This window comes from Embiotoca jacksoni, unplaced genomic scaffold, assembly GCF_022577435.1.
Source record: "Embiotoca jacksoni isolate LCO1_2020_lvr unplaced genomic scaffold, fEmbJac1.0.p SCAF_8, whole genome shotgun sequence".
In the NCBI taxonomy this organism is placed as follows: Eukaryota; Metazoa; Chordata; class Actinopteri; family Embiotocidae; genus Embiotoca; species Embiotoca jacksoni.
This window is the reverse complement of record NW_027185436.1, coordinates 10891503-10918907: the sequence shown is the minus strand read 5'-3', so window position 1 is coordinate 10918907 and position 27405 is coordinate 10891503. Positions and strand designations below refer to the sequence as shown.

Here is a 27405-nt window from a genome sequence, read left to right as displayed (position 1 = left end):
AAACTCAGCCATGAAATTGTGCTCTGAGGCATGCAAATGCTTATATAAGAGAAAAGATCTATTTTTGTGAAAATGAGATTAAAAAAAAAAAATAACAACTCAACTTACTGACTGATTTCCACAGTACTATGTTTTCTGTCAGATAACAGTAAGAGACTGTCATGCGGAGTTTTTCAAGGATTTCAGCTGCTTCACTGTGTCAACATCAGACTTCCATGTGACTAACATCTGAGAGTTCAGGATAAAAGAGCACAAACTAAAAGAAGGTAAAAACAAACAGATTTTATGTGGCTGACATATTTACTCTCTGAAACTAGAAACCTTAAAAAAAGAACTGACATCAATCAGACTTTATAAAATAGTATCTGTCTACAGACTGATATTACATCAAGAACGAGAATACAAATGCCACAACAACAAAAACAACAGAAATCCTGTAGGATCAAAAAACAAAATCCTCTAAAAAGAAGTTTATCACTGCTAGCTGCTCTAGGTCAGGTTTATGATGACTCTTGATCCTTTGGATCACTTGGTTCTTCCAGCAATCAAAGAAGGATTTAATATAGAAAATACAATTGGAATCATCCCATGAAAAAAAGTCCTTCAAAAAGGTTTTTCAAAGACCCTTGTTACCCATAATGTTAAGCTTTCTTTCTCCTTGCACATAGTACTTGTGCTTTGTAATATCCTCTGGTCATTTTTTTTGCCATAGCCAGGGGTCAAAACTGGTAACTCCAGAGAAATTCATCACATTAATATTAAAACAAACCTTACAACTTGGCAGGTCAGAGTTAGTTTGAACACTCTTCATACAGAAAGAACTAAAAACAATTCTTGAAACTCAAACTGACAGCATTACTGGTCTTTTCCCAGTTTGAGTTAAACCATGTCAGGTCTGAATTTTGTACACACTTAAAAAGAAAAAAAAAAAACTCAGTTTTTACTGAATGGTGCTGGCAAGTCAGTTTCAAGATTTCAACTCAAATGGTCCAGTGGGACACAGAGCGGAAAATGGACCTCCATTCTCTAGTTGGAACAGGTATTGATGTTCTTGCCGTCAGCAGCATCCTCCACCAGTGCTAAGTGATAGTCAGTGGAGACTGTGAAGTGGGACACACAGCCTAGCAAGCCTCCAATGTACTGTCTGTTTGTGTGAAGAGCTATCTCTTTCATGCCACCTTCAGGTGAAGAACAGAGAGAAAGCAGACATAAGAGGTTAGAATATGGTACTGCCGAGGTAAAAAATTATTGCTTGATCTACAGTTCATATCTTTATGAGATTATGAGTTGTGAGCCCAACATACCAATATATAATGGTCCATTTATATTGAGTTGTCTCATCTTGCCAGGTGACCTGCCTGTCTTTGCTCCATAGTCATCAACTGTCAACTTTCCTGACTGGCCATCCCTGAAGAAAAAAAATGTACAATGGTAAACCAATAAGTAAAGTTGAAAAACAGTACAAAAAAATATTTTGTGTCAAAGAAAACAAAAAGAAGTCATTTTAAGGTGCAATGTGTGCAAAAATAAGTCCAGTTAATAAAATAACTTTTTCAGGCTTACCTGACAGCCTTTACTCTGTGCCATTTTCCATCGCTAAAGGTCCCGTTGACTATAACGTTGGCCACACCACTGCCCAGGTTATAACTTTAACGATATGGAAATGCATACAGACAATTAGTTACAACCAACACATACCTCTATACTGGGTGCTCAACTCTTCTCAGCCTTTCATGGGTTTACTGGCGCACTTTATCATGTCATTTGCACTCTTGCACTAAACTTTCTTCTTTTGCTTCAATCTGCACTTTTAGTCCTCGCTTCTTTTTCATCAAAGGAGACAGATGGGAAACCAAGTGCCATGCAGAACTTGGACTTTGACTTGAAAAGTTTCTTTAGATATATTTTTGCTAAAAATGATTTGATAAGCATGCATAACTTTTTGTCACATCCCTTCTATTTCACAGAGAAATACCTGAGGATCAGAGCACCATCCTGGAGACCCATTGAAAGGAAGTCACTGTTGGGTCTCATTGGACTGTCCCCTCGCCAAAGCAGCAAGCCATCCTTGGCTGTGCTCTTAAAACGCATGAAGAGGTTTGTCCTGGACCCAGACACCCTGCACAAAATTGGGAAATGTAATTACTGAACAAGTAATGCAAGAAGATTAAAATACATATCACTGTTGCAACAATATCAAACACAGTTTGTTATTTTCAGCCTTTGTTATTTTCAGCAAACAAAAGGTATATAGTGTGTGTGTGTACTTATTTTTTGCACATACAGCAAGTCCATTTAATGTAATTTTAACATTAATATTCAGACAATGGAGGCTGAATAGTTTAAAGATGTTAAAGGAGGGAGAATAATTTAACACATCAAGTGTATACTATAATTTACATACGTTTCATTACCAACCTTTTAAGGATATCTCTGTTGTCATAGGTCAGGTAACTTCGGCCGATGAACTGTGGAATTTCTATGGCTTCTGTCACAGCTGGGCAGAGAAACATTTTTTTTATTTATTTCATCACAAGGTGGCAGCATCAGCATGTATCTTATCTCTACAGCTAAGAGAGAAGACTAAATTAAGTTATTTTCAAATTCACAGAAGATAACTTACTGTTCAAACAATAATTCCCACACTCTATTCAATGAAAGCATTAAAAACAGAAAAGGCAAAGACAGATTTGAGGGAACAAGTCATCCATTACATTATTTTAAAAATACATTACATGAGAAAAACCCTTTCAATCCCAGACAAGAGGAAATATCATGCAAAAGGTTTTAAGACATATGAACAATTAGGCACAAACAAATCACATTACTATCATTAATTTATTTAAATTGTAACATAGGCTCTTCTTCGCTAGATGCATGAACCATTGATTGTTCAATGAAGGATTTTTTTGTTTGTTTTACCCCACAAAAGACAGACATACCAAAAACAGATGTATATTCATTGTTAGTCCTCCAAAGCAGCCTCAAATGAGTCTCAAAATGATTTTCCCCCTCTTTCTATAAACATTATGTAAACCAAACTCCACCTTCAGTGATGTACCATCTAATGTTTTAATCTCAAAACAACAAACTGTGAAATTCTCTGCAGGGTCCCATGAACCTTTTGGATGTGCTGGTAAATGTTAGAGCAAATCAATCAGTGAAGTTTCACCAATATAAACCATGACTGTTAACTGACTGAAGAATATACAAAAATATGACTCAAAGAAGGAAGTGGTAAACTTTTCTTAACGCAAGTGACCTTTATGGCAGTGCCTCCCGTCATACCCAAGGGGGCAGTCACATTCATATCCATCCCACTTTGGCCTGCAGGTCCCTCCATTGGCACAGGGACTCTGCACACATGGGTGTGCTGAATTTGCTACATTGACTCCACCAGCAGAGCCAGTTGTTATTGGGATTGTGAGGTCATTGAGTATCAGCTGTGGAAGTGAAAAGAACAGAGACAAAGAAGAGGAGCAGAAACAGGTAAAAAGGTGTACAAAATTTTAACAGACATCACAATGATCAATTTTGAGATTGTAGAACTTAAACAAGTGATATGTTTGTTTATTTGTGCAACCGAATAAAGTATTGCCATCCACTTACTGTACCGCCAGTGGGATGGATTTGAATTTAAAGTAATGAGCAATAGTCTTTGTAAAATAATGTAAGAAAATTGTTTTCAAAAAGCATCAGAAAACGCATACTCTAGATTTACTTTTTTAATACTGGTGTTGGTGATTGTGTAAAAGCATTCACCTTCTGAATAATTCCAGTGAAGGGTTTTATCACACCTGCCGTCGTCTTGGTTTTATCAAATTCTGGCAATCCACCAATATAAAGAGGTGAGCTGCAGTTGATCTGAGTGAAAGCTCCCTGAAAAGTAAATATGACAGTGAAAAAGATTAATTAGGTTATGTCCAACCGTTCATATATAAATATTATGTCATAAAAATTAAAGTATTGAAGAAAATTTATATAACTCTGGTATTTGCTATGCTTACAAAATATGTCTTGCTGAAGAATTAATGCTTGATCAGCTATCCCAGCAAAGTCAGGGAACTATTCAGATCATATCTGTTTAACTTCGGTCCATCCAGACCCAGTTTTGTACATCTGGGATGTCCAATACGGGCTTAATATCTGAACATCAGAGCAGGACCCTGTCTGGACGTCTGGGGACATTCAACATTGACGTCCAAGTGACCTCCATGGTGAACGTTAAAATTTGTAGGGACATCAATAGCAAGAGTCTAAAATACATTCTATAGTGAATTTTAAAATTGCATTAAAAAATTTGTTGTAAAAACTTTCATTCTGGCTACTCAGAGGACGCTGAACTGACGTCTCTCGGACGTCGCAAGTTTGCAGGGATAGTTTCCACTCGTGCACTTTGGGCTTCAATCAGCTACACCCATTGAAGTTGAAGGAAGATGAAGGAATAGCAAATCACAAACAAAAGACATTTTGCCCATATTTAACATTGGGACTGCATGTAAAAACACTGTTTTGTGCGGTAGGTTCGCTGTGTTGTTAAATGGGACAAATTTAGCATCGAGTTTCCTTCTTGGCAAAACAAACTGATGAAAAAATTACTAAACATATCAGAGATGCCATTATTTTTTTCTTTTACTTTCAACAGATGAGCACAGGGAAAATCTAAGAGGGACTGCTATTTTTGAAAGCCTAAAACATGAGTAAGTGATGGATATTCATTCAGAAGGTGACTAACAGGACAGCCATTTTGCTTTTCTTCTACTGCAAGTGAAAGTGCTGATGTTACTTACACAGCTCTCAGAGCCAAACACAGTATGTGCGACAGCTTTGTTGCTGAGATTGTTATGCATGTGTTGTTAAACATTAACAGACCTAATACAGTTTTTGGCAAAACATACTGTAGATTTAAAGTATACCTCAGCAATTCCTTCCATTGGCCTCTGGCTATCCACCTGTAGGATACCACTCTTTGCTGTGCGAGACACTCGTAGCTCATGCCACGAGTCCAGACTGATCTGCTCCTCACTCCTGCATCACAGATCATCCCACATTTAGTGCGGAACATCTAGTTAGAAAATATCAAAGCATAACCAAATGAAAGAAACAGAATATAAAATGATTGTATCTATCTGGCACCTTATGACAGCTCCTCCAGAGCCGCAGTCAAATCTGAACTCTACATATCTGTCAACCAGGTTTATAGCAAGGAAGTCTCCGCTCCCTGCGTCATCACTGTAAAGCAGCAACCCATCCGGCATCGACGGCTGAAATGTCACCTCAAATTCCATAAAAGACAAGTAGCTCTGAGAGGACTGAGGCCACGGGATGACAGCGTATGAGAACACGGTCTCATTGAAGAGTGGTGAGGACAGTGAGAAACCTGAAGAATTGGAAAGATGACATGAGAAAATAAGAACAGGAAGGGAAAGAAAAAAAAGGTTTTGGGCCGTTGGGAAAGAAGAGGTGTAAGCATTAAGATGGTTAAAAGGGAAGAGGAGGAAAAACAGGAAGTTAATGAGGAAAATGAGGAGAAAGAACATGGGGAGGGAGAAAAGAAAGTGCTGGGTTATATTGTTGCAAGCTGCTCTGACATGCAATCAATCCTTCAGCCTCCGTATAAGAAATAATCATCGTCATCTTAACCAATTTTCTTCATAGTGCTCTTAACTGTTGAGTAATTACTGTAAATGGCCTCTGCAACAATACATGATAGCCAGTGAGTAAGAAGAAACCACAAAGGGATTTTAATTTCTACTTTCACAAATGTTTAAAACAAGACGTGTGCATGTGTGTTCTTTGTGCAGGTGTGATGAGGAGGAAAACAGAGTTGACTCACTCTCTTCACAGAGTGCTCCCCTGAAGCCAAGTGGGCACAGACAGATGTAGCCATCAGCACGGTTTGCGAAGCAGACTCCACCATTGGCACAGCTGACCATGTCGCACACACTGTCGCTGCACTCACCTGGTATATTAGGACAGACTCAGCTTATCTACATGGATAACTGAAAATATGTGTACATATTTATGAAACAAATACAGTTTCAGTGGTTGTGTTGTTTCCATATAACTTCTGACAATTACCGGGTGTATATAAACAGAAAAGCAATGTGGGAACAGGAATTTTAGCTGGAATAAACATGTGTAAAAAGTAAAAAAAAGGGAATATTTTAAAAGATACACTGGAACTGAGAGACAGTCATAATTAACCTATCACAAAATAAAGAGTGCACAATCTATTTTTTTTCCAAGGTTGGAGATTTTGAGAAGTGCAACATCAGATAGAGCACATTACATAACAAAAAAGCTTTTAATATTTTCTGTGCTTTCGAAGCGAACTTGTTTACATACAACAAGTATTTAACCTTCATAAAATCATGTTTTGCAAAATCCTCCGTGAGCCTAAAACTTTACCAACATTTTTTGCATCTGCTTCAATGACATAGTAGCCAAGACCCAGTTATCAAAAAAGCAACCTTCTTTCTGTAATTTCATCACTGCGATTCAGATGGTTTAACCAGTGGATGAATGTGGTCATTATATGTCATGGTCTGCTCAAATTTTTTTAATAAAGGGAAATTACAAAAGTATCAGGCTGTGTAAAGAAGACAGCTACTCAGCTGACCAGCAAAACCTGTTTGGAGAACTAGTGCATTATGGGTAGCATGGATAATAATCATATTGCACTGGCAGCCACCAAAGAAAAATAACATTCATTACACAAACTCGCACACATACTGTGTGCTTTCTCACCAATGTCAGCTCCACTCAGAGCTCTGCCCTGAGGCCAGGGTCTGATGTCAGTAGCCTTGTTGTTGATGGTCAGACTCTGAATGCAGCCAACAAAGCCTTGATTTGCCCCTGTCGCCCTGACCAGCCAATAAGCACTCGGGGCTCCGCCCACATACAGCGGCGAGCGGAAAGTGATCTTAGTGTACTGACCCTGAAAGAGTAATATTGAAATGAACAAAATATGCGTCATCTTCAGTAGCTGAAAACACACTTTTTACTACTTGGAAGACAGTCTGATCCCTGCAAAGTCAATATTGTGAGTAATAGATGGGACAACCTTTGTTATAAACATGGACATATATACATGAGAGGTGGGGCTCATCAGTAGGCCCCGAAGCTGTATTTTGAGAAAATAAAATGCTGTGCAATAGTAATATGTAGACAAATCCCTTTATCTTCTATGGGGTATTGTTACCTGTGAGCGTCCAGATATGGGGTTGTCATTGTCCATACGGAGCCAGCCACTCATGCCGTCTCTGAAGACAGTTACTGTGTGCCACTGACCGAGAACAATACGACTCTCACTAACTATCTGAGCAGCTCCCGTACCACAGTTAAACCTGTAGAGACAAAAATCCAACAGGTATCCACTGTCATGAAAACAATGTTGCAGATTCTCCCCTACCATGGACATTACACCTTTTAAAAACATTTCTGACACTTAGATGGTAAGTGTGAGACTACAGCCGGCAGCTTGACTTTGAATAAACATGGGAACATATAACGAGGTTCATGTAACAAAATCTGCCTGCCAGCATCCCTAACGCCGACTAATCGATATCTTGTTGAACTCCCTGCAATAAACAGTTGTATTCACGTGTCACATTTAGTTTAAATTAATGACATACAAAGTGTTGGTCAGCTTTATAGACACTGCTAGGTGGATTGGTACCTTATTGTAGAGTGAGGCTAGCTGATTGTGCTAGATAAGATAACCCTCTTCTGCGATAGCTTCATATAATGTACAGAAATGAGAGAGGTAACATTCTGCTCATGTAACTCAACAGAAAAGCAAATAGGTCATTTCCCAAAATGCTCATCTATTCCTTTACATGTGTGGGTCTGGTTGAAATACAAAATGTATATTCAAGGCTTCATGTTTTTATAGTCGTTAAATCCCATAAAGAAGCGTCGAAGCCCTTTAAAATAGTATTCAAGTGTTATTATCAACTGTTAGTTTTATGTTCATACTTTTTTTTATGTTTCTCTGGATACCTCTGAATAATTGCGAGGAGAGCCCTTTAAAATCTTTTATCTTTTAATAACCCCTATTTGACCACAAGTATGTGACAGCTAACATTGTGCTTTAAGTGTAGTATATATTTTGGTTGCTTTTAATTTCTATGCCAAATCTAAACGGACAAGTGAAACACACTGGACATGTGAAGTTTGATTCACAGTCTTCCTCACCTGTAGTGAAGCTTGCCTCTAACCAAAGCCAAAGAGGTAAAGTCTCCACGGCCATGTTCGTTCTCTCCACAGTAGAGCAGCAAGCCCTCCTCAGAGTCTGACTGCACCAGAGAGAAACTATTTCAAATCCATTTTCATCACAGACGGGATGAGAGAAACTAAGGTGTAAAAACAACACAACGATTTACCTTGAACTCCAACGTGATCTGAAAGGTCTGATAAGAGTTTTTCAAGGGTTCAAAGGTCATGTGAGAGTAACCGTAGAACCTGGGAAAGTTCACTGATACCACTAAAGAAGAATAAAGGATAAAGATATCATACATTTATCATAGCAGCGGGTGTGGGTTGGAAGTCAGAAGCGTCATATACTTCCAACTTCAACAAAGAACTATGTTAGTATAACAGAAATGATGGTTGTTCACACTAAATGAAATGGACCATTTGACTGTAAAGCAAGAGTTTTAACCTCACTTGCATAAAAATCAACAAAGTAGGGCAGAAATTCAACAAGGCTTCTCACCCTCAGTGCAAGTATCCCCTGTTCGTCCAAGGTTACAGTGACAGCGTGAACCTCCACTGTCATAATCACTGAGACAGAAGCTATCAGGCGGACACACAGTATCGTCGCAGGTCAGGTCGTAGACACGGGGTACCTCACCCTTCCAGGAGGACATGGTTGGGGTGGTAGTGGTGGTAGGGATGCTGCGGTGAATCAAAAGCAAAAGAAAGATAATTCAGAAAAATCTCTGCAGAGTTGTGAGTCTTGGCAACAATTTCACTTTCAGACTCTGAGTTTATTTAAATGTGGCATTTGATCTGAAATTGTCCCATATCCTTGGAACAAATTTTTGTTCTTTTTTTAGGCAAACAAACAAAAAACAAAAGGTTCACAAAAATGCAATACAACAGTAGTCAAGCCACTCTATTTGCTCCAGGTAATAACATGCCGTGCATCACAACCAGACTGACAGCTTAAATTGATGTGACATTTCAATGTTGTAGCTACCATCTTTATCTAATAATTAAGTTGAAGAGCATCAAAAAAGCAAGGTGCAGAATTTTAGTAACAAGCAAAAAGCCCTACGTAGACGACAAGTTCGCAATCAAAGAGCAAGAGGAAGAGCAATAACAATCAATGCAACACTAAAATGGCCTCTCTTTTAAAAGAGAGGCTATTTCGTCCTCCAGTTGCTGATAAAGAGCACCAACATCTTATCAATTTAAACAGATTTAGGCTTTAAAACAGTCATGAAGTTAAACAATTATATTAAAAACTATCTTTTGAAGATGCTGCTTACCTGGTAGTGCTAGTTGGGGCAGGAGTTGTGGTGTCAACAGTGCTACTGGGCTCTGATGTGACTGAGAAAACCAGATCTGTGAGGTCTGGGAAGATGAATGAGGTAGTGGTAGACACTGGTGGGGCAATAAAGTTGGGAGGAGCGATGGTGTTCATACGGTAAACAACATTTCGACCAGAGGGAGGACCAGAGCGTGAACGGAGTTGGGACTTCCTGTTGTCCTGACTGATGCCTGGGAACGGCTTCAACTAGGGAACAGACGAGTAAAGAAATGACAGAAAAAGATTAAATATTTGAAACATAAAATTGTGTCGTAGTTTGACTCATTTGTGATCAGTTGTTTTAGCCAAAATGTTCAGCGGCTCATATAAACTTTATGTGTTTCTTTTATGTTATTCAAGATAAATAAATAAACTTAAAGTTTTAATTAGTATTAAACTCTGGCATGTAAAAACCTACCTCTTCAATAAAGATATCATAATCAGAGTCATCAACGTCGAATCCATCGTCATCTTTAATCCTGGAATCTGTGACGTAACGCCCATAATCTCCACTGCCAACATCTGATGCACCTGTTACAAATGTCAGTGACAAATATTACATGACCATCATTACATGCTGTTCAAGGCCATGATGATAAAAACAAAATACTGGAAAAATGTTTTTTTGAATTAAAAAATACAAGTCATGAGTTAAATGCACTGAATGTAGGTGAGAGAATCACATTGTTAGAAAGCAAGATGATATGGGTCACAATAAAAGCCCACTCTGAATTGTCTAGTTTATCAAACAAGACAATGCCACAGATGTTATGAGACATGATATGGGAGTGACACTGCAAATATACAGGTTCAACTTTGTTAAATATTTGATGTATTGCATGAAAGTTCCTGTGACTTAAGTTTCATGGACTATACCATGACGGCTACTGTGATAAGTAATCAGGCATGGTTACGTGTTTCAACTGGATGCATTCAGATAAATTTAATATTTGAGTTCAATATTATTTTTATTTTTGCTTTAGATATTTTGAAAGTGGACATACGGCAGGTTGGTGGTCATAAAATCAAACACTGTTTTTTCAAGGTTTAAATGCATTCGACTGTCAAAGTTTCACAAGGGAGATGACCAAAATGCACAACACCAGAGGCAGGAAGTACAAAGGAAACCTTTACTCACAGTGAGCTGGTGCATAGTTATAAATAATTCAAACAAGCCAACAAAAACCTCAGAACAAGCTGGGGTAGATACCAAAACCGGAAAAATCAAAAACACATACATAACCAGATAGAGAAACTAAATTCCACAAGACTTTGGCACAGCAAACAAGAGACAACATAATCTGAGCAGCTGCAAACGAGGGGTATTTATAGGGTCAATCAGCTGAGAGGGATCAGGTGGACTGATTGGGGAACTGGGAGCAGGTGAGGTGGGAGGGCCAGGCAGGAGACTGGGCGTACAGAGACATTGGCGACCTCTAGTGGGAGGAAGGAATGACACATGGTAACAAACAAGGTGAAAAAAAACAGAAAGGAAGAACAATAACATAAACATTTTATACATTAACACAAATGACCATCAAGTTAGCACTTTTCTTCCATGTCATATTTGCAGTATCACCACCATGTATGGCAATGACATTTCAGATACAGCAAGGTAGTGGTGACAAGGGCGGTCAAAATCATGACAGTTTAATTGACAAGCAATTCTCATATAAAATAGCTATAATTAATGATTTAATTGTCTCTTTCTTTTCATTTTATGACACTATTATGCGCCTGATTAAGTTTAACAATACACATATACCTTATGAATAAGAGGATCCATAGATCGGCATTAAATAATGGAATGTGTAGGTTAAATACAAAATACATTTCTGTGTGCCTTCAATTGCACAAGGCATATATGACATACATAATAACTTAAATACTAAACTATTTCTCGAATAGACCAAATCAATTACTGACAATGACAAGTACCAACAATCAAAAAACCTAACGTACTATGGTGGTGGTAATTCTCCACTCGTGCCATTAAACCATAATAGAAGGTGAGGGCACAACAAGTTGTTGTGTGTTGATGAGTGTTTATCACAAATGATCAGGGAGTGGAAAGTGTGATCATATTTTACCGACTATGATGATAATGATGACGATGATGATGATTATAAATTGACAATTAGTAATGCAGCTGCTGTTAGGCTGGTTAGTCTACCTGTTAGCCTGTACCGAGGCTGCTGCACCACATACTGAAAAGTGTCCCCTCGATACAGAACAGCGCCGTAGGGAGCTCATGGGGCACAAAGACAAAGCCACAGGGTGAATACCAAAATATGAAGCCTATTGCTACAAATGATGTTTTTCCAGCCCTGTTAATTAGTCAGTTGGTACGGAGTACTTTGTTTTTTTTACTGTAACAACTGGTCTGATTAAAGAAGTAATCAGATATTTCAACTATTTAAGCAGGCATTCAAAAATACAACAACAGCCAAACCCCATCAAAACTGTATATCACACAGTTTCAATATTTGTCCAGTTTTCAATATTTCCCTTCCACACACTATAGTACAAAACCAAACATGCAACAAGCATGTTCAACGTAACATTTTCCCTCCCGTCCATCTGAGAAAGCTTAATCTTAGCTTATGTAACATCCCCCCCTTTCTCCCCTCCCCCTTGTCTTCTTGCTCTTCTGCCTCCCAATCAATCTTAATAGTATAAATGCGCCATGCTTGAAGTTGAGGGATAAGAAATATTCCATGTGTGCTGCTGTGATACTACACAAACTATAAGAATTTCATGTATTAAATATACAATAAAAACTTGACTTTTAAGCTTGAATGGATCCTAAGATTTAAACTGATAATTAGCACAGTCTAATAACATTAAATCCTGAATACAAAGTGCTGGCCTACACAGAGAGGGGGGATGCCCAAAAAACCCTCAGCAAACTAATCTGCTGTTGTGTAACAATCCCCCTGAGTCGATACAACCCTATTTCTAACCACACACACACACACACACACACACACACACACACACACACACACACACACACGCACGCGCACGCACGCACACACACGCACACACACACACACACACACACGAGCTGTCACAGAAAGAGCAAGAAGAGAAGTATGTCAGTCAGTCAAGCCCAGCCCCCGCTGTTCTCTCAAGCAGCGGTGCATTGTGTGCATGTGGTTGCATCCATTAGGAGTGTGGATGGGCAGAGAAGGGGTCTGGCATCCTGTCCTTAATCCTGTCTGATGAGACTCGAACGTAACCCGCTTTTATCCCCTGCTGAGAAACCACGCTTCTCTATCTCGACGTTTCTGTCAGTCTGTCTCCCTTAGTCTTTCTAACAGGCTCATCTTGTTTCATGTAACTTTCATTGACATTACTCTTTACAATGTCTTTCTAACATAATCTATCTCCCTGTCTGTCTTTCCCGGGCCGTCTCTCTGCCTCTGAGCAGTCTTACAGGAGTTAGGGCTCCTAATTCAATCATTTAATCATTACACTGATAGCAAACATAGCGAGTGAAGCAGTGTGGCCTCATAATTCTGGATAATGTGATTGTGTTTACATGACTGTTGAATTTCAATAATCACATACAGGCATCCTTCGAAACCCTGATATGCAAAAGCATCCATTTGCACTCACACACAAGTGTAACACTAACAAATAACACTGCCCACCAATCTGTAAATGAATGTCACAGTCCTCCTTCCATTAGACATTATTGTTCGTACGTGTTGTTGTACGTGTGCATCTGGCACACACTTGTGTGAATGTTTGTGTTGTGTGTGTGTGTGTGTGTGTGTGTGTGTGTGTGTGTGTGTGTGTGTGTGTGTGTGTGTGCGTGCGTGCGTGCGTGCGTGCGTGCGTGCGTGCGTGCGTGCGTGCGTGCGTGTGTGTGTGTGTGTGTGTGTGTTTTAATATCAATCAGTCTTGACCATCCCCCCCACCCCCTACGCACCACCAGTAGCCGGCTACATCAAAAATAATAATGTAAACGACTCTGTTGCTCCACATCTGCATCATCCAAGGTTCCGGTGACACACTGCCAGGTGTTGTCCTACATTCAAGCATGCTGAAAGACAAACTGCTCTCTGTGTTTCTGTGTCAAAACATTCCCAGTAAAAGTTTATGCATTTCACTTGGTAGACAAACAAATCTTGATGTGATAATTTGAGGACGTTCTAAGAGCTCTACAGAGCTCCAATAAAACAGAAAATATTGCAACATTTTAAGAAATTTGTAAAAAGTATATTAAAGATTTCTGGTAAATTTATTTTTCAAACTTACATATCATCTCCAAATTAACATTAACAGCTTCGTTTAGACCGGTAGACTTGGATCTGGTTGGTAGCAAAATGTGTTAATAGAGTAGATTTAGCATATTAAGCAGTACCGAATGAAGTTTGAATGGTCATAGAAGTTATCACTGCTGCAGAAAAATGTGACCGTCTCCACAGTAACGCTGCAGTTTATACAGTGTGGTGGAACACAGTAAACATTTCATTGTGAGAATAACTTTGATGATGCAAAAGATATACATGGTCTGTTTAGTTTTGTGTGGGTGTAATGTTGAAACTGAACTGAAACAGTATGTTTTGAAATGTGGTCAAAATCAGAGTAAGCTTTCCTGGCTGCCACATCACAGCACATTGGCTCAGAGCATTTGGCCTTACCAAGAGTGCGCACAGGGTTGTTGATGCTGCTCGGTGGGCTAACTCCATGCACACTGACGGCCCTGACGACAAACTGATACTCCGTTTCCGGTATCAACCCTTTCAAAACCATGGAGTTAGTCTCAATGGGCTCCCGAATGTACGTCCACTCCGTGTCCATTTCTGGCCTGAGAAGGAAAAGAAAAGAACATAAAGCATAAACTATTAAACATGATTAAATTGTGCTGAAAAGTTTTGTTTTTTAATATTCTCTCATCAATATGTGACATTTCACAAAAGGCAAATTATCTTTAAGTTCTTTTAGAAATGATTAAACAAAAAAGAAGTAATTCTTACGGATGATTATATGTTATTATGAGGATATTTCTAAATTGATTATGTTCCTGCTGCTGTAATAAGTGACTGCAAAGAGTATAGTATAGAAATGGTTTAGCTCCAAATAATGTAAAGACACTTTTTTTTTTTTTTTTTTAAGCGGCAATTGATGTATTTTTTTTATACAGTAGTATTTATGAGGCCCTTTAGGTATTTAAATATGGTGTGTATAATCTAGTCACAGTTTTGTCTCGAAAAAAGCAAAGAAAGAAAAGTATGAACTTATGAACTTTCTTTTTTTGCCTATCATCTCCAGCTTCCATCTGCAGCTGACATATTTATGTTCTGAATCCTTGAGAGCCTTGAGCTACAACTATCTGTTGAATAGAATCATCTTCACCAACACTCAATGTGTCTCTTCAGTAAGACCTCTTTTGATGTAAGAAGGGAAAGGCTTCTGTCTGAAATGGCCCTTTTGTGTGGAAAATGCCCTCGCACAGAAAAACAGAACAATGATTCATGTCTACTCTCTCACAGTAAGTGACAGTTTCTCTGCCTCTGTGTCCCGCTCTTTGTCTCGCTCTCCGCTCAGTCACAGGGTGTTAACTCTGCATCATGATGGGCAACAAACTGTTTTTCAGGCTTGTTTCCTATATCTTTACTACTCATTTTCTTTTACTATTTTTCTTTTTAACAACTCTTTTAAATTCCATCTGATTTTCTTTTTTTTTTATTTATGTCAGGCGAACTCCAGACGAGTTATTTCTGATCTCAACTTCCAAGACATTGTAGATGGAGGACTTGTCTAGACATGGCGGTGTGTGTGTGCAGAGAGTTTATGTGTGTGTGAGGCTGGACACGACTAGACAGAGAAGGAAATTCATTCTTTCGCTCTTTCGCATGTCCCATCTGATCCTTCTGTCAAAACACGTGGTTACACTGAACAGATCAGCACAAAGCTCTTGAGATCCACTGTAAAAGAGAGCTCTGTATTCTCTGGTATAGATATTTGACCATGAGTAGGTGCACAGGGTCTGACTGCATAGGCTGAAATACGCAATTATCAACTTACTATTAATGTGGACCAATGAAAATTTCGAGAGAACTGTTTAAATCTGGTTTTCTTTTAGTATGCTGCTTTATTAATGTTTTGTTTGTATTTAACCTTCCTGCTGTGCTCGGGTCTTTCCTGACCCGTTTTCACAGTCATTTTGATGCAACGAAAGACCCGAGTACAGCAAGAAGGTTAAAGCTATAAAGCAGTGTCACGTTTTTGCCAAAAATGTATTAGCTATCATGTTTTCATAGCTCAAAATGCTTATTTTCTTGATTTATAGTGTTCCCTAGCTTTTATAGTTGAAAAGTTTCATCTTAAACATATAATGACAATGACAATGACAATGACAATGATGTTTGTTGAAATTCAATATATGTCCGTACAGTAAAGAGGGAAATGTTCCACAATATTGCAGCAAGGGCTGGAAGCCGATTAGCCGAGCTCAGCATAGCATAGCAAAAAGACTCAAAGCAGTGGAAATACATAACCTGGCTCAAAACATGTTAAGATCACTAATAAACGTGTGCAACAAGAGCAAGCAACAAGCTATGGTTTTGCAGGGAGTTACTACAGCTGGAAGACTGCTAAAATAAGTTGGTACGGAATAAAAGCATCTGAAGCAGAGCAAATAAGCAGAGAAAGCCTCGGGATGAATTTACGCATCAGCACAAGGTGAATACTCAGGACTGAGTAACATGGCATTGGATAAAGTCTCCCATTTGCATCAAACGATGTCTGTGAGTCTGCTTTTTTTTATTGTACCTGAAAAATAAATACAGTGCCTGTCTTAGTGTTGAAGATAGTTTTCCCCTCGTTCTTCTGATTCTGTGTTCAATTGGAACAACTCATGACCTCCATGCAGACTCAACCATCTCACTGAGTGAGTAAAACAATGTACATTTTATTCTATTGGGTTAATTTTTACATTCTCGGATGTAATATTTATTTGACTGATTATGACATTATGCACTCCTAAGCTTTGCCTTTACTAAGATGCAAAATAGGTAACACAATGTTTTTATCCTAAAAAGTGGATTCCTAAAAAGGCTAAGAACTGTTGTTTTGCAGGATAGCGCTGCTCTTCTTTTTCCAATCTTTGTGATAAACTGAGCTAATAACCTGTTGGCTGAAGCTTCATATTGAGCCTACAGACATGGCAATGGTATTGATTTTCTAATCTAACGCTCAGCAAAAAGGCAAATAGATAATATTTTTCAAAACTACTATTGCAAGGTATACCATTACTCCCATTGTTGCAACATTGGACATTGTATGATATTCAAATGTGTTGTGCAGCATTTCTCCAAAACTTCCTGGTAAATTTGACATGTTTGGTATCTCTAACCTTGAAATCGCCAACAGAATTTGAGCTTTATCAACACAAACATTTGGACCCATCAAGCTTTCTGTGTGGTTGTAGAAGTTGTGGGAGCAGTGTTTTCAGGAAAAGCACTCTGAACTGTCTTCTTCGTCAATTAAGAAGAAAAACGAACAGAAAGCCGATAAAAAAACAGTCAACCTTTTCATTTTTCTTGCTCAGCCACAGGTGGAACAAGGCTTTTCACTTAGGCCGGTTCTTTCCCTGCATGACATGACCACTCCAGGCTAATAAGCGCCTATGAGCTGGTTTATTGATGTTTGTATGTGGGTGACTTGTGTGCTTTTTTTTTAGTGTGCACATGTCCGTGCGAATCCGTGTTTGTGTAAAAATAGCAACACAGTACTGATGAGGTCTCAAAATGAAGGCTTAAATTAAAAAAAGCTTTATTAATTGCTTTTTTGCAGCTTATCAATCAGTTATGACTGACCTGATGTAAGCCACCAGGAAGTGAAGAACAGGTGCGCTTCCTTCGCTCTCTCCTTGCTGCCACGACAACGCCAGCTCTGTGTCAGATACCGCCATGACAACAGGCTGAGTTGGGGGTGTAGGCGGCATGCACATTTCTAATGGCAGAGAATGAGATTGAATTCAGTGGGAGATCTTAACAATATAGAAAAAGTGGCATCGGCTGTGAAATGGATTCCTTCTACTCACATACCATGTGAAGCAGTGCTAATGTCTCTGGGCATGCTGGGTCTGCCTTCCCCTGCCCAGCCATATGCTCCAACTGTGACTCTGTACTTAGTGTTCACCTTTAGATTAGTAATGTTCACATCCTGGAAGGTGCATGCAGAAAAGGGTAGGTATTGGAAAAGGTTAAAAAAAAAAAAAAAAAAAAAGCAAGGCAAGGATTGTTAGAGGCAGAGACGGACATACAAGACAAAAGATAGTAAGAAAAAGTGCAAAAGAACTGGATGGAGTAGATGTTACTTACAAAGCTTGCTTGTCCATCAAATTGTCCCTTTGAGGAAATAAGAAAAGAGATTTGCATAAGTTCTGAGTACAAAGTCCTAACTTTAATAGCGTGTTCAAATTAAATAATTCTGAAAAAATGGCAATCGATTGCACAGAGGAATTATACATGATGAGCTTTTGCTCCACGGACAGTTCTTGTTAGTCAGATTAACTCATTGTTGGTTTTGTTGACAATAACCAAAAATGTAATACTGCAAGCCTATTATTGAAATGCTATGTCTTACAAGCATTTTTCCCCTTTGGATATTGTACCACTTTTACTATTGATGAGGTAGCATTGCAAAGACATTGTCTGATTCAAAAGTCAGGAGTTAAACATTTTTTTCGAAGCACATACTTCACCATCTACAAGTAAAAAACATGAAACACTTATCACAGCTAAAATACTCACTGTGGTCAACATGTCCAAACTGAGAGGCACCTCCATCAAGGATGCCGTACCCACTGTACGTCCATTCTTCATACCCGTGTAGAAGACCTGAACGACATACACACACTTGTGTACAATGTTTTCTTTTCCATTATTAAGACATAGCAGTGACAATGTAGGCATGACTCATGAGAAAGTATTACCACCAAACAGGACTATTTATGAACTTCCAAAACAATTGGCCAAATGATCACACAGTGAGTTGTGGGGAAGCTAGGTAGCAGACTAATCCTCTTAGTGCAGACATATGGTCAAAAGCAAAGCACACAGTCATTCTGATCCACAATTTGTCAATGGTTGACTGAAAACAAACACTAGAAAGGAAGGAAGCAAGGAAGGAAGAAAATAATGTGAAATCTATATCAGAATAACAAAAGACATTCTGCAACCAGACCACTTTATGCCACAACAATGCAAAATTGCTACCATTGCATATGGTAACAAATGTTTTCTTCATTATGCCACAATACCAAGAAAAGCAAATACCACTTTATTGTTTTGGTTTGCAAAGAGTGAAGCAACACTAAATTAAGATTTCTGACCACATCTTTCTTTAGGCTACAATGCCTTTGAAAAGGAATACATTTGGCGGTGAAGGGGTTACATCCAAACGCCAGGAATTTCAAAATATCAATTGAGCCCTCAAGGCTGTGTTGCTGGACAGTGAGCTTGACAAGCACTTTAGACACAGAAAAAAAAGAAGGCGAGGGCCACTCATGTCAGGCTTGCAGAAGGAAATGGGCATCCGTTCAGAGAAATAAGAGAACATTTGTGACATATTTGGGAAGTGGATTTTTTTTTTTTTATGTTTGCCAGTTTCAAAACCTTTCGGTGCATTTACAAAAAGAGTTCCTAAAAGAAACATGTGAAGGCATGTTTTAGTTTGTAAAGCTAAATGCTTTATTTTTCCTTTACTTTTGGACTGTTTTTCTGGTCCACATGGCAGGTGTTGCCTCAGATGTGATGCACAGCAAGAAATATTTCATCATGAAAAAGCTGCCCTCCAACGAAGGACTACTGGATTGCAATTTTCAATGAAATACCCTGAGCAGCCAACCTTTGGCTTATGACTCAAATATGAGCAGTATGCTAAATCCTATAAGATGGATCCTGTTCCTGTTCAGTCACTGTGTTTCTCTGAAATGATCTGCGTTATAGCTTTTGTCACTGCTATCAATGGGATGTCGAGGGTCAGATGTTGATAACAGTTTAAACTTTTTCATGTTCATTACAAATAGCGTTTGTATTGAAATAGGCCTACAGAAACAGTGTTGCTGCTCATGTATCATTACTTTATGTTAAATCTGCCTACCTTGTATCCTGTGATGGTGCTAACATGTCTCCGGGGCATCTTCCATCGAACACTAAAGGCAGTGCAGTTGATTGTCTCCAGCTGGATGTCTAATGGAGGACTCAGACGATCTGGTTTACACAAACACAAAGACAAAGAATCAGTGAGGGAAAACAGAAGACATACAACAATAAATGTAAGAGTATATGACTTTGATTAGACAGCTGTTATAAACTGTTTATCTTATTAATTGGCTTTAGATGACACAGAACCAGAAACATTTTGGGGTCCATTTGAGGCTATCATTGCTAAAGAATTTGATATTCCTGTTATCATCAAATTAACCAATACCTTAAAAATTCAACTGAACAAAATGTTGAGCTCTTCTAATCAATGTGTAATTTACATTAACAAAAGATCTAGTATTAAACCTACCACCTTCCTAGCGCCAGATATTAGGTGGTGAGCAGAGTACATTTAACAGGTAGACATTTCAATCAGGAGCTGGTGGAGACCAAAACTGAACTAAAATATTGGACTCACGTTGACCATTTGGCCAGAAACAAAACTTTAAATGAACACCATTGCTGCTCTGTGTCTGCTGGAGGAGTACGACATAATCAACCGTTAGCGTGTTAGCTGTTTGGCATCATTGATAATGTGCTGTGTTTACAGGTGATGTGCCCCAAAGCACACAAAAAAATGTGTTCATGCAGGTTTAATGAAGTATATTAATAATGCTAAAATAAAATACAGAAACAGCAAACTTTTGAACACACAACTGTATACCTGAGAGATTTACCTTCAAACATTTTTGTGTTGTTTTTATTTTTCAGAAAAAGTGGCACTCTCATGAGGCACAAACAATTCCTTATCTACTATAAAATGATATAAATCCATTTGAACCAAATCAGGTTTGCGTCTTCCCCAACAGGCAACTATATAGTATGAAAAGACGATTTCACCTGATGGTTTATGAAGGGTGGAGGGACCACTTGAGATGACACAACCTGTAATTTGAAGTGTTGGCTAACAATAACAATATCAAATCTGACTACAGATGTCATTATTTTCATCGGTGCTTCTGTGACACTTCAACAGATAATAAGTGTGCTTCCCGCATCCAGCCGTGGCCTGAACATACTTCAAGAGGGTCTTATGTGAGCAAGAAAGAGAAATAGCTACAGAGTTGTAGATCATCAGTGCTTCTGATGACCTGCTGTATATGCGTCATCAGGCTTTAGTGGAGAAATATAAGCAGACAAGGACCCTCAGAGCCTCATAGTCATACACTTTGTGATAATATTTATGCATAGTGAATGATTGTGACCAAAATGCTACAAAAAAACTGGATCAAATCATAAAGTAGATGAATAAAATGTATTTTAAATTAATTCTATAAATGTATTTACATATAATTTAAGAGTGAAGGTTCAGGTCAATGTTTGTAAATATTATAAAGATTGCGAATGTGAAAATCTTGGGACTTCGGATTTCAAAGGCCAAATATTAGCTACTATTTTGTCTGTATGACTTAAACAAGGGCAGAGTGCTGGTAAAAATGGACATGTGGATCAAATAAAAGTAAATAAAGCAAAGCAGAGCTCAGTAAAGTGAAATTTCATGTAGCTGCAGCCCTGCTCTTTTCCAATTTCTCTCTCCTCTTTATTTCTCTTGACTACCCCTCTTCTCCTTCTGAAGACAAGCTCTCCTCGTCCTCCTCAATTCCCCCGTCTTCATCGCTTCTCCTTTCTCGTACCCTTTTCCCTGCTCTTTCATCCGAGTGGATAATGCAGTATGTCAGCTGAATTCCCTGATCATACATATCTCCCCAGAGGTGTGGCCCGGCTGATGCATGGGTGAGTTTAATTCAAAGAATTAGACCAGATAGAGAGGTTATCTCCTTAAATCACCATCTGTATGTTCATCAACATATACTGTAGCATCTTAATGTGTCCTCAAAATCTCAGTATAAACCCCCTGCAACTTCTGGATTATTTAAGACTCGATTCTTTGTTGATCCGGTTCCTGCAGATGCCTGCTCAGGTACACTGGTCGTAACCAGAGAAGCTGTTCTTGAAAAAAAACTGCATCTTTTGAGCAACAATGGTGTAAAAGCCTGTTCGTTCACACCTTGCTGGATGTTTGGACACTTTTGAGAAATGATCATTAAAGTTTGAAATAAAGGGGAAACGTATGAATAGTCTGCAAGCTGGATGTTTAAATATTGTGATGAAAAAACACTTGGTAAGATGCAATCTAGATGTACTCCGTGACCTGTAGCCTATACATCTACATCTCTGGCTGCATCCCCGGCGACTCAAAGTGCCTTGTTCACTGCAAAAACACTCACCTCTGTCACACACAGACCCAGAGAGTGAATCTAGTGAAACTAACCACCCCAAGCTTGTGACCAATCAATAGCCGCATCATCTGTTATTGTGGGTGACACTTGTGAAACAGGAATATGAGGGCTTGTAATTCCACTTGGGACATTAACAACTTCATACATAAGTGAGACAGGTGATACAAGATCTCTCTGGTCTCTCATCCTGTCAAACTTGGATGGGTGCCCGGCGTATTGTCCTAATACTACCGTTTAGACCAGATCTCCTTTGTGAAGGAGGTTGCTAACTTCTTTTAGGGATTTACCTTGTTAAATAAATTAAAAATTAAAAAAAATAATTATAGATAAGTTGCATTAGTGTACAATAGAGATCACATCTTAATGAGGCCATCAGGCTACTGAAGGCCAAAACTTCCCCAAACTGCAGATTTTTAATCTTGCTTGCCAAAGAGTAAAGCAGCAAGCTGCAGCATCTCTTTGAGTCTCACACACAGGCCTTTTCTAAATGCACCAAACACACAAGCAAACTTGCAAAAGTGCCCACCTGTCTGTGACATTACAGAAGCCCACATCTGGTCTCCTCTCCTTTACAATTAGTGGTTGAAGTATTGTCCAAATAATAACTCAAGTAATTAACTGCATTTTATGGGCCAAATTTGGCAATTGAATTTTTTCAGATTTAAAAAAAAAATCCAGTGACTTATTGGCTGATGTTTTCCTCTTCTTATATATATTTTTTTCTTTTCTTTTTTAAGAGTTATGACCGAGAGCTATACAAAGCAGGTCACTTTGCAGTTGAAAAATCAATTTGACAGTGTTAACCGATGGACAAACCACTGTATCTTTCTAAATTACCTCAAACATATTATTGTCATTTCTGTGCAAGGATTAAATCTGCAATTAGTTAATATGGTTAAAGGATAGTCCAGACTGTCCCACACATCCCTGTCAAATGTGTTTCTCTTTGTCAGTGTCAAACATACAAATATAAAGTCTTCTTTTAGACAGGTTTGGGCTCACAGATTTCTATACTTTTGACACTTTAATCCTACTCTGGCCAAAAACACAAAAAGATGCTCTAATGATTTGCTTTTGCTCTCTTTTGATCAACATTTATCCATTCATATATTCTGCTACAACTTTGTTCAGAAAAAAGCACCTGTTTTATCACTCGGATTAAATATCCCCACTTTCAGATTCAGTTATGTAGAAATGGTGCTTTCTTCAGTTTTGTGTCTACTAAGAGCTGAAGAGAGCACTGCTGCGCTTCAGCATGGCTTAGGGATAGATGCATGAAGTTGAAAGGGATAAATGTAAAATACCATCTTCAAAAAATTAAAAAGAAGTTTCTCATTTATTACAGTCTTTCACCAAAGTTGCATGTACTGAGTGTGAGATGATGGAAAAATCAATAAAATGCATGTTTTCAAAACAAGTTCATACAATAAGAGTAAAAAATAAAGTTTCTGAATTGTTCTATCAAGGATTCAATAGCTTACTCTGACAGGAGATGAAACTGTCAAAACCCTGAAAAAGAAAGACCACCTTGAGGAAGGATGTCATTCAATTTTAACCCTTCCCAAAAACCACCAGCTTTGTTTTTTTAAGACTGATGTGATGCATGTGGACACTCAGTACTGTTGACATTCTCCCCTCCCTCAGAATGAAGCCTGAAAGACCTCGAAACCAAAAGCGAGTACAAATGTCACTGGCAGTCCTGAAGACAGAACTGCCGCCGTCCCCTGCATGGCGGTCTGAACTGTGGTGAGTTTACTGTGCTGACAGACAGATGTAAAAGTCAACCCAAAATGGCCTGTGGGTCCAAAAGAGTGAGGGAGAGCAAAATACAACAGACAGAGACAGTGACAGCGAGGGAGAACAGAAGTGATGGAAAGAGAGAAAGAGTAGGAAAAGAGAAGAAACCGGGACAGGATGGCAAAGAAAGATAGAGACAGGGAGAGAGAGAGAAGGCAGTGGGGAGGATGAAATCAACATTCAGGGATTTCTGCCTAACGCAGCACATCGGCAAGTTGGTGACGGTTGTACGGTTTGTCTAAAGCTAAACATGTACCTTTCTATCTTAGATAAAGATTTGCATATTCTCTAACATGTATAAAAGATACATGTGTACATTGTCTATGTATTACATAAGAAGTATACACTGTAAACATACTATATATAGTAGGCTATATCTAGAAACCATGGCTTGCGAAAGAAATTACAGTTACCAAGTAACTGTATAAACATTTTTCTTTCTTCATTCTCTGTGCTTCAACACATTCAATTTGAAATTAGATAATATATACTACGAAGTCTCAGCTTTACTTTGAGTAGGTTTACATCCAGGGATTCAAAAGTAACTGAACTGGTACAAATGAAGTCAAACAAATTCATCCTATTTGAAATGTTCTGTGGGAAATGAGTGCCTTGAGTGTGAGTCTTTGACCCACAGACATTAGACGCCTCTGCAGTGATGCAGCCACCTGTGGGGTCTCTCTGCCTTTAGCCTGATCCAGCAAGTAGCATGCATGGTCAGTCTTAAGATCGGGTGACTGACTTGTGCAGTCAAGGACATTCACCGCTTCACCCTGTAAAGCTCTTTGGTAGCTCTGGTCGTATATTTAGGGTCTGTGTTCTGCTGAATGATGAAGCCATACGTTCCCTTGTCGTAACAGAGTAACAACTGTTTTTAAGTATGATTTGGCTCATGGGTTGTTCATTTTTTACTCCACACATTCCTGTTTTCCATCATTTTTGTATCAGTTGATTTTAGTTTTATCGTTCCATATAACTTCGTTCCAGATCTCTAGCAGTTTCTTTGAAAACTGCAGCCTAGCCTTTTCTGTTTTTGAGGCTCACCAGGAGTTTTCATCTTGTGGTGAGTATCTGAGGTCAATCCAATTACCTTTAATATCTCTATTGAAGATTTTTTTTTTCTTTGTTAAGCCTCATAATTATCTTCTTCACTTGCATTGTCACCTCTACCCTCCACAGACAAGTCCACCTCAATCAAAATATGAACCCTCAACTAGCCATCAACTCTGAGTTACATGTGAGCTCTTTTATGCAGGAAAAAAACCACTGAACAACCCACAGCTGCATACAAATATTTAGTAGCCAAGTGTCCAGTTACTTCTAAACCCTTGCAATACATGCACTGTGTGTTGAAAGTGCTAATTCTTTCAGTAATGACATAAAGATACTCAAATTAAGATGAAATGCTGCACTTTAATGCAGTTTCCATAATTTTATTAGAAAACTAAAAGAGCTGAAGCACAAATTGTGTAAATGTCCAAATAATCTAGACTGTACCTGTGTCCTTCCTCTCACTAAAGTTCAACCTAAAATCTGAATTTGAACTGATCATATTAAAGCCACAGCTCACTGATTATGTTTAAAATGCTTATTTTTGTGCTGCAGAGAGGATCTGTTTTTAAATGTTAAATGCTTTTGATGTAGCTACAATTATCACTTTAATATAATCATATGATGATGTGTGTCGCCCTGATGGTGAGCATCTAAGAACCAAAGTTGTTGTTTTTTTGACTACATTACCGGAAAAAAAAAGTTTGCCTTAAACACAATAAAACAATGCCAAGGTATTGTTTTATGTAACACCTAAAATGTGACAACATTTAACATTAATGATAATGAAACAAATGGCCTTCATCCCCTTGGCTTTAATATAAGTTTGAAAATTAGTATCCCAATAATGGTTATTAACATTAACCTACAACTTGCCTTGTTTTAGCGGATGAACTTACCAGATCTCCGAACATGTGACCTCCTTGCACAAAAGCAAACGCTGGCTGTGCAAATCGCAAAGCAAAGTAAGTATAAAAGACTCCTCTCTCTACATGTAGATTCCATGTCTTCTTCTGGTCGAAAGTTTAAAACCGTCAAATGTTCATTTTATCACACATCCAAACGAACGCAACTGTAAATGTTACAAATCCCGTCGCTGATAAAAGTTTTCTCAAGTAAAAACCGTTTTTTTTATCCAAATTGTGGCGCAAACGCCATCCAAAGACATACAGGATGTGCCCGAGAGGAAAGGGCAGCAACGGTTTGCACTGATAAGATTACAGTCTGTAAAAGATCAGTGGGTTCGACACATTAAAGGACGGACAACCAGCCAGCCGCTGTGCCCCGACAGGCGCTTTGACAGACGACAGAGAGGGTTGTCCCGACGATTCACGCGAAACGCGCAATCACTCGCACATCTGAATGATGGGCACGACCATTCTTACGCATGAAGATCGCTTTCGTGTCACGCTCCGGTCCGCGTCTTAGACAACAGATGAGATGAAGAACGAAATGCAGGAACGTGGGGCCATTTAGAGCTAAGAGGATAATAAGCGTCTAATCCGCACACTGGACACAGATGGAGAGCATGTCTTGACGCAGAGGCAAGGGAGCCGCTCAAGCAACAGACACTCCATATTAATTCTCTGTGTGTGTATGAGTGTCTGTGCGTACAACAATAAACAACGAGTTCATTAATTAATGTCTGTCAAACTATTCGTTAATATGTGACCAACTGATCATGTGTGCGTTATTGTGGCGTCAAAGACAGGAAATCCGAGCAAGAGGAGTGCTCTGTGAGTGTTTGTAAACTGAAGAGCAAGAGCCTGTTAAGGTAAAGGCTGCTCACAGCCTCCGGTGTTACAGCTTTATTAAAAATGCACTTTTATCCATTTCATGTCCTGCACAAATCAGTGTCAGAGCAGTGCTGTGGCCAGTAAATTAGTATAAACTTGTATCTGACAGGCCTTGTTTGCATGTTCTCACTGTGCCTGCGTGGGTCCTCTCCCAGGACTCTGGCTTCCTCCCACCATCCAAAAACATGTATCTCAGATTAACTGGTGATTCTAAAAATTACCCTTAAGGTGTGAATGAGAGCGTGAACGGTCTTTGTTTCCGTCTGTCTCTATGTGTTGGCCCTGTGATGGACTGGCAACCTGTCCAGGGTGTACCCTGCCTTCGCCCAAAGTGAGCTGGGTTCCAGCCTTCAGGCTCCAGCGTGACGCTGTTCAGGATAAAAAAATTTTAAAAAAAAAGGGTCCAGATATTGGATGTATTATATTAGGCATAAAGTGGTAAAATCCAACCCAAAGCCATTTTCCTTTTCACTCTGCCTGTCGTATGACCAGAGCTGAATATTAGGTTATCCAAAGGCACTGTATTTTAAAGGCAAATGGCAGCATTTATATACAGCTTCTATTCAAAACACCTTAAATTTACCCATTCACACAATCACAAGGCAGTGAGATGAAATGCAAGGTGCTGAAGTGAACATTGGAAGCCATCCAGGGTTCAGTGTCTTGCCTAACGACAGTTTAACATGTGGAAAGGCAATCCTGAGAATAGTGAGCCACAGCTGCCCATAGCTGTTTTACGATTGTGAATTCAAAAGGAG

General features: G+C 38.9%; 1 protein-coding gene across 2 annotated transcripts; it reads right to left on the bottom strand.

The window, feature by feature from the left end:
* Window positions 1–370: 370 nt before the first annotated feature.
* LOC138191967 (pikachurin) lies at window positions 371–26057 on the bottom strand. Of its 2 annotated transcripts, XM_069139086.1 has the most exons (26): window positions 25751–26057; window positions 19661–19770; window positions 18310–18396; window positions 17878–17904; window positions 17602–17719; window positions 17371–17506; window positions 14191–14357; window positions 11712–11786; window positions 9957–10069; window positions 9498–9745; window positions 8720–8901; window positions 8388–8488; window positions 8200–8300; window positions 7205–7349; window positions 6751–6940; window positions 5837–5962; window positions 5137–5380; window positions 4917–5028; window positions 3763–3879; window positions 3263–3443; window positions 2624–2647; window positions 2419–2497; window positions 1976–2119; window positions 1564–1647; window positions 1305–1408; window positions 371–1178 (listed from the first exon to the last, which is right to left on the bottom strand). In XM_069139086.1, the coding sequence occupies exons 1-26, from the start codon at window positions 25854–25856 to the stop codon at window positions 1027–1029; spliced, it is 3273 nt and encodes a 1090-aa protein (XP_068995187.1). In that variant the 5' UTR covers window positions 25857–26057; the 3' UTR covers window positions 371–1026. The 2 variants fall into 2 exon arrangements, with proteins under 2 accessions (XP_068995187.1, XP_068995188.1); XM_069139087.1 differs by lacking the exon at window positions 11712–11786.
* Between the last annotated feature and the right edge of the window lie 1348 nt (window positions 26058–27405).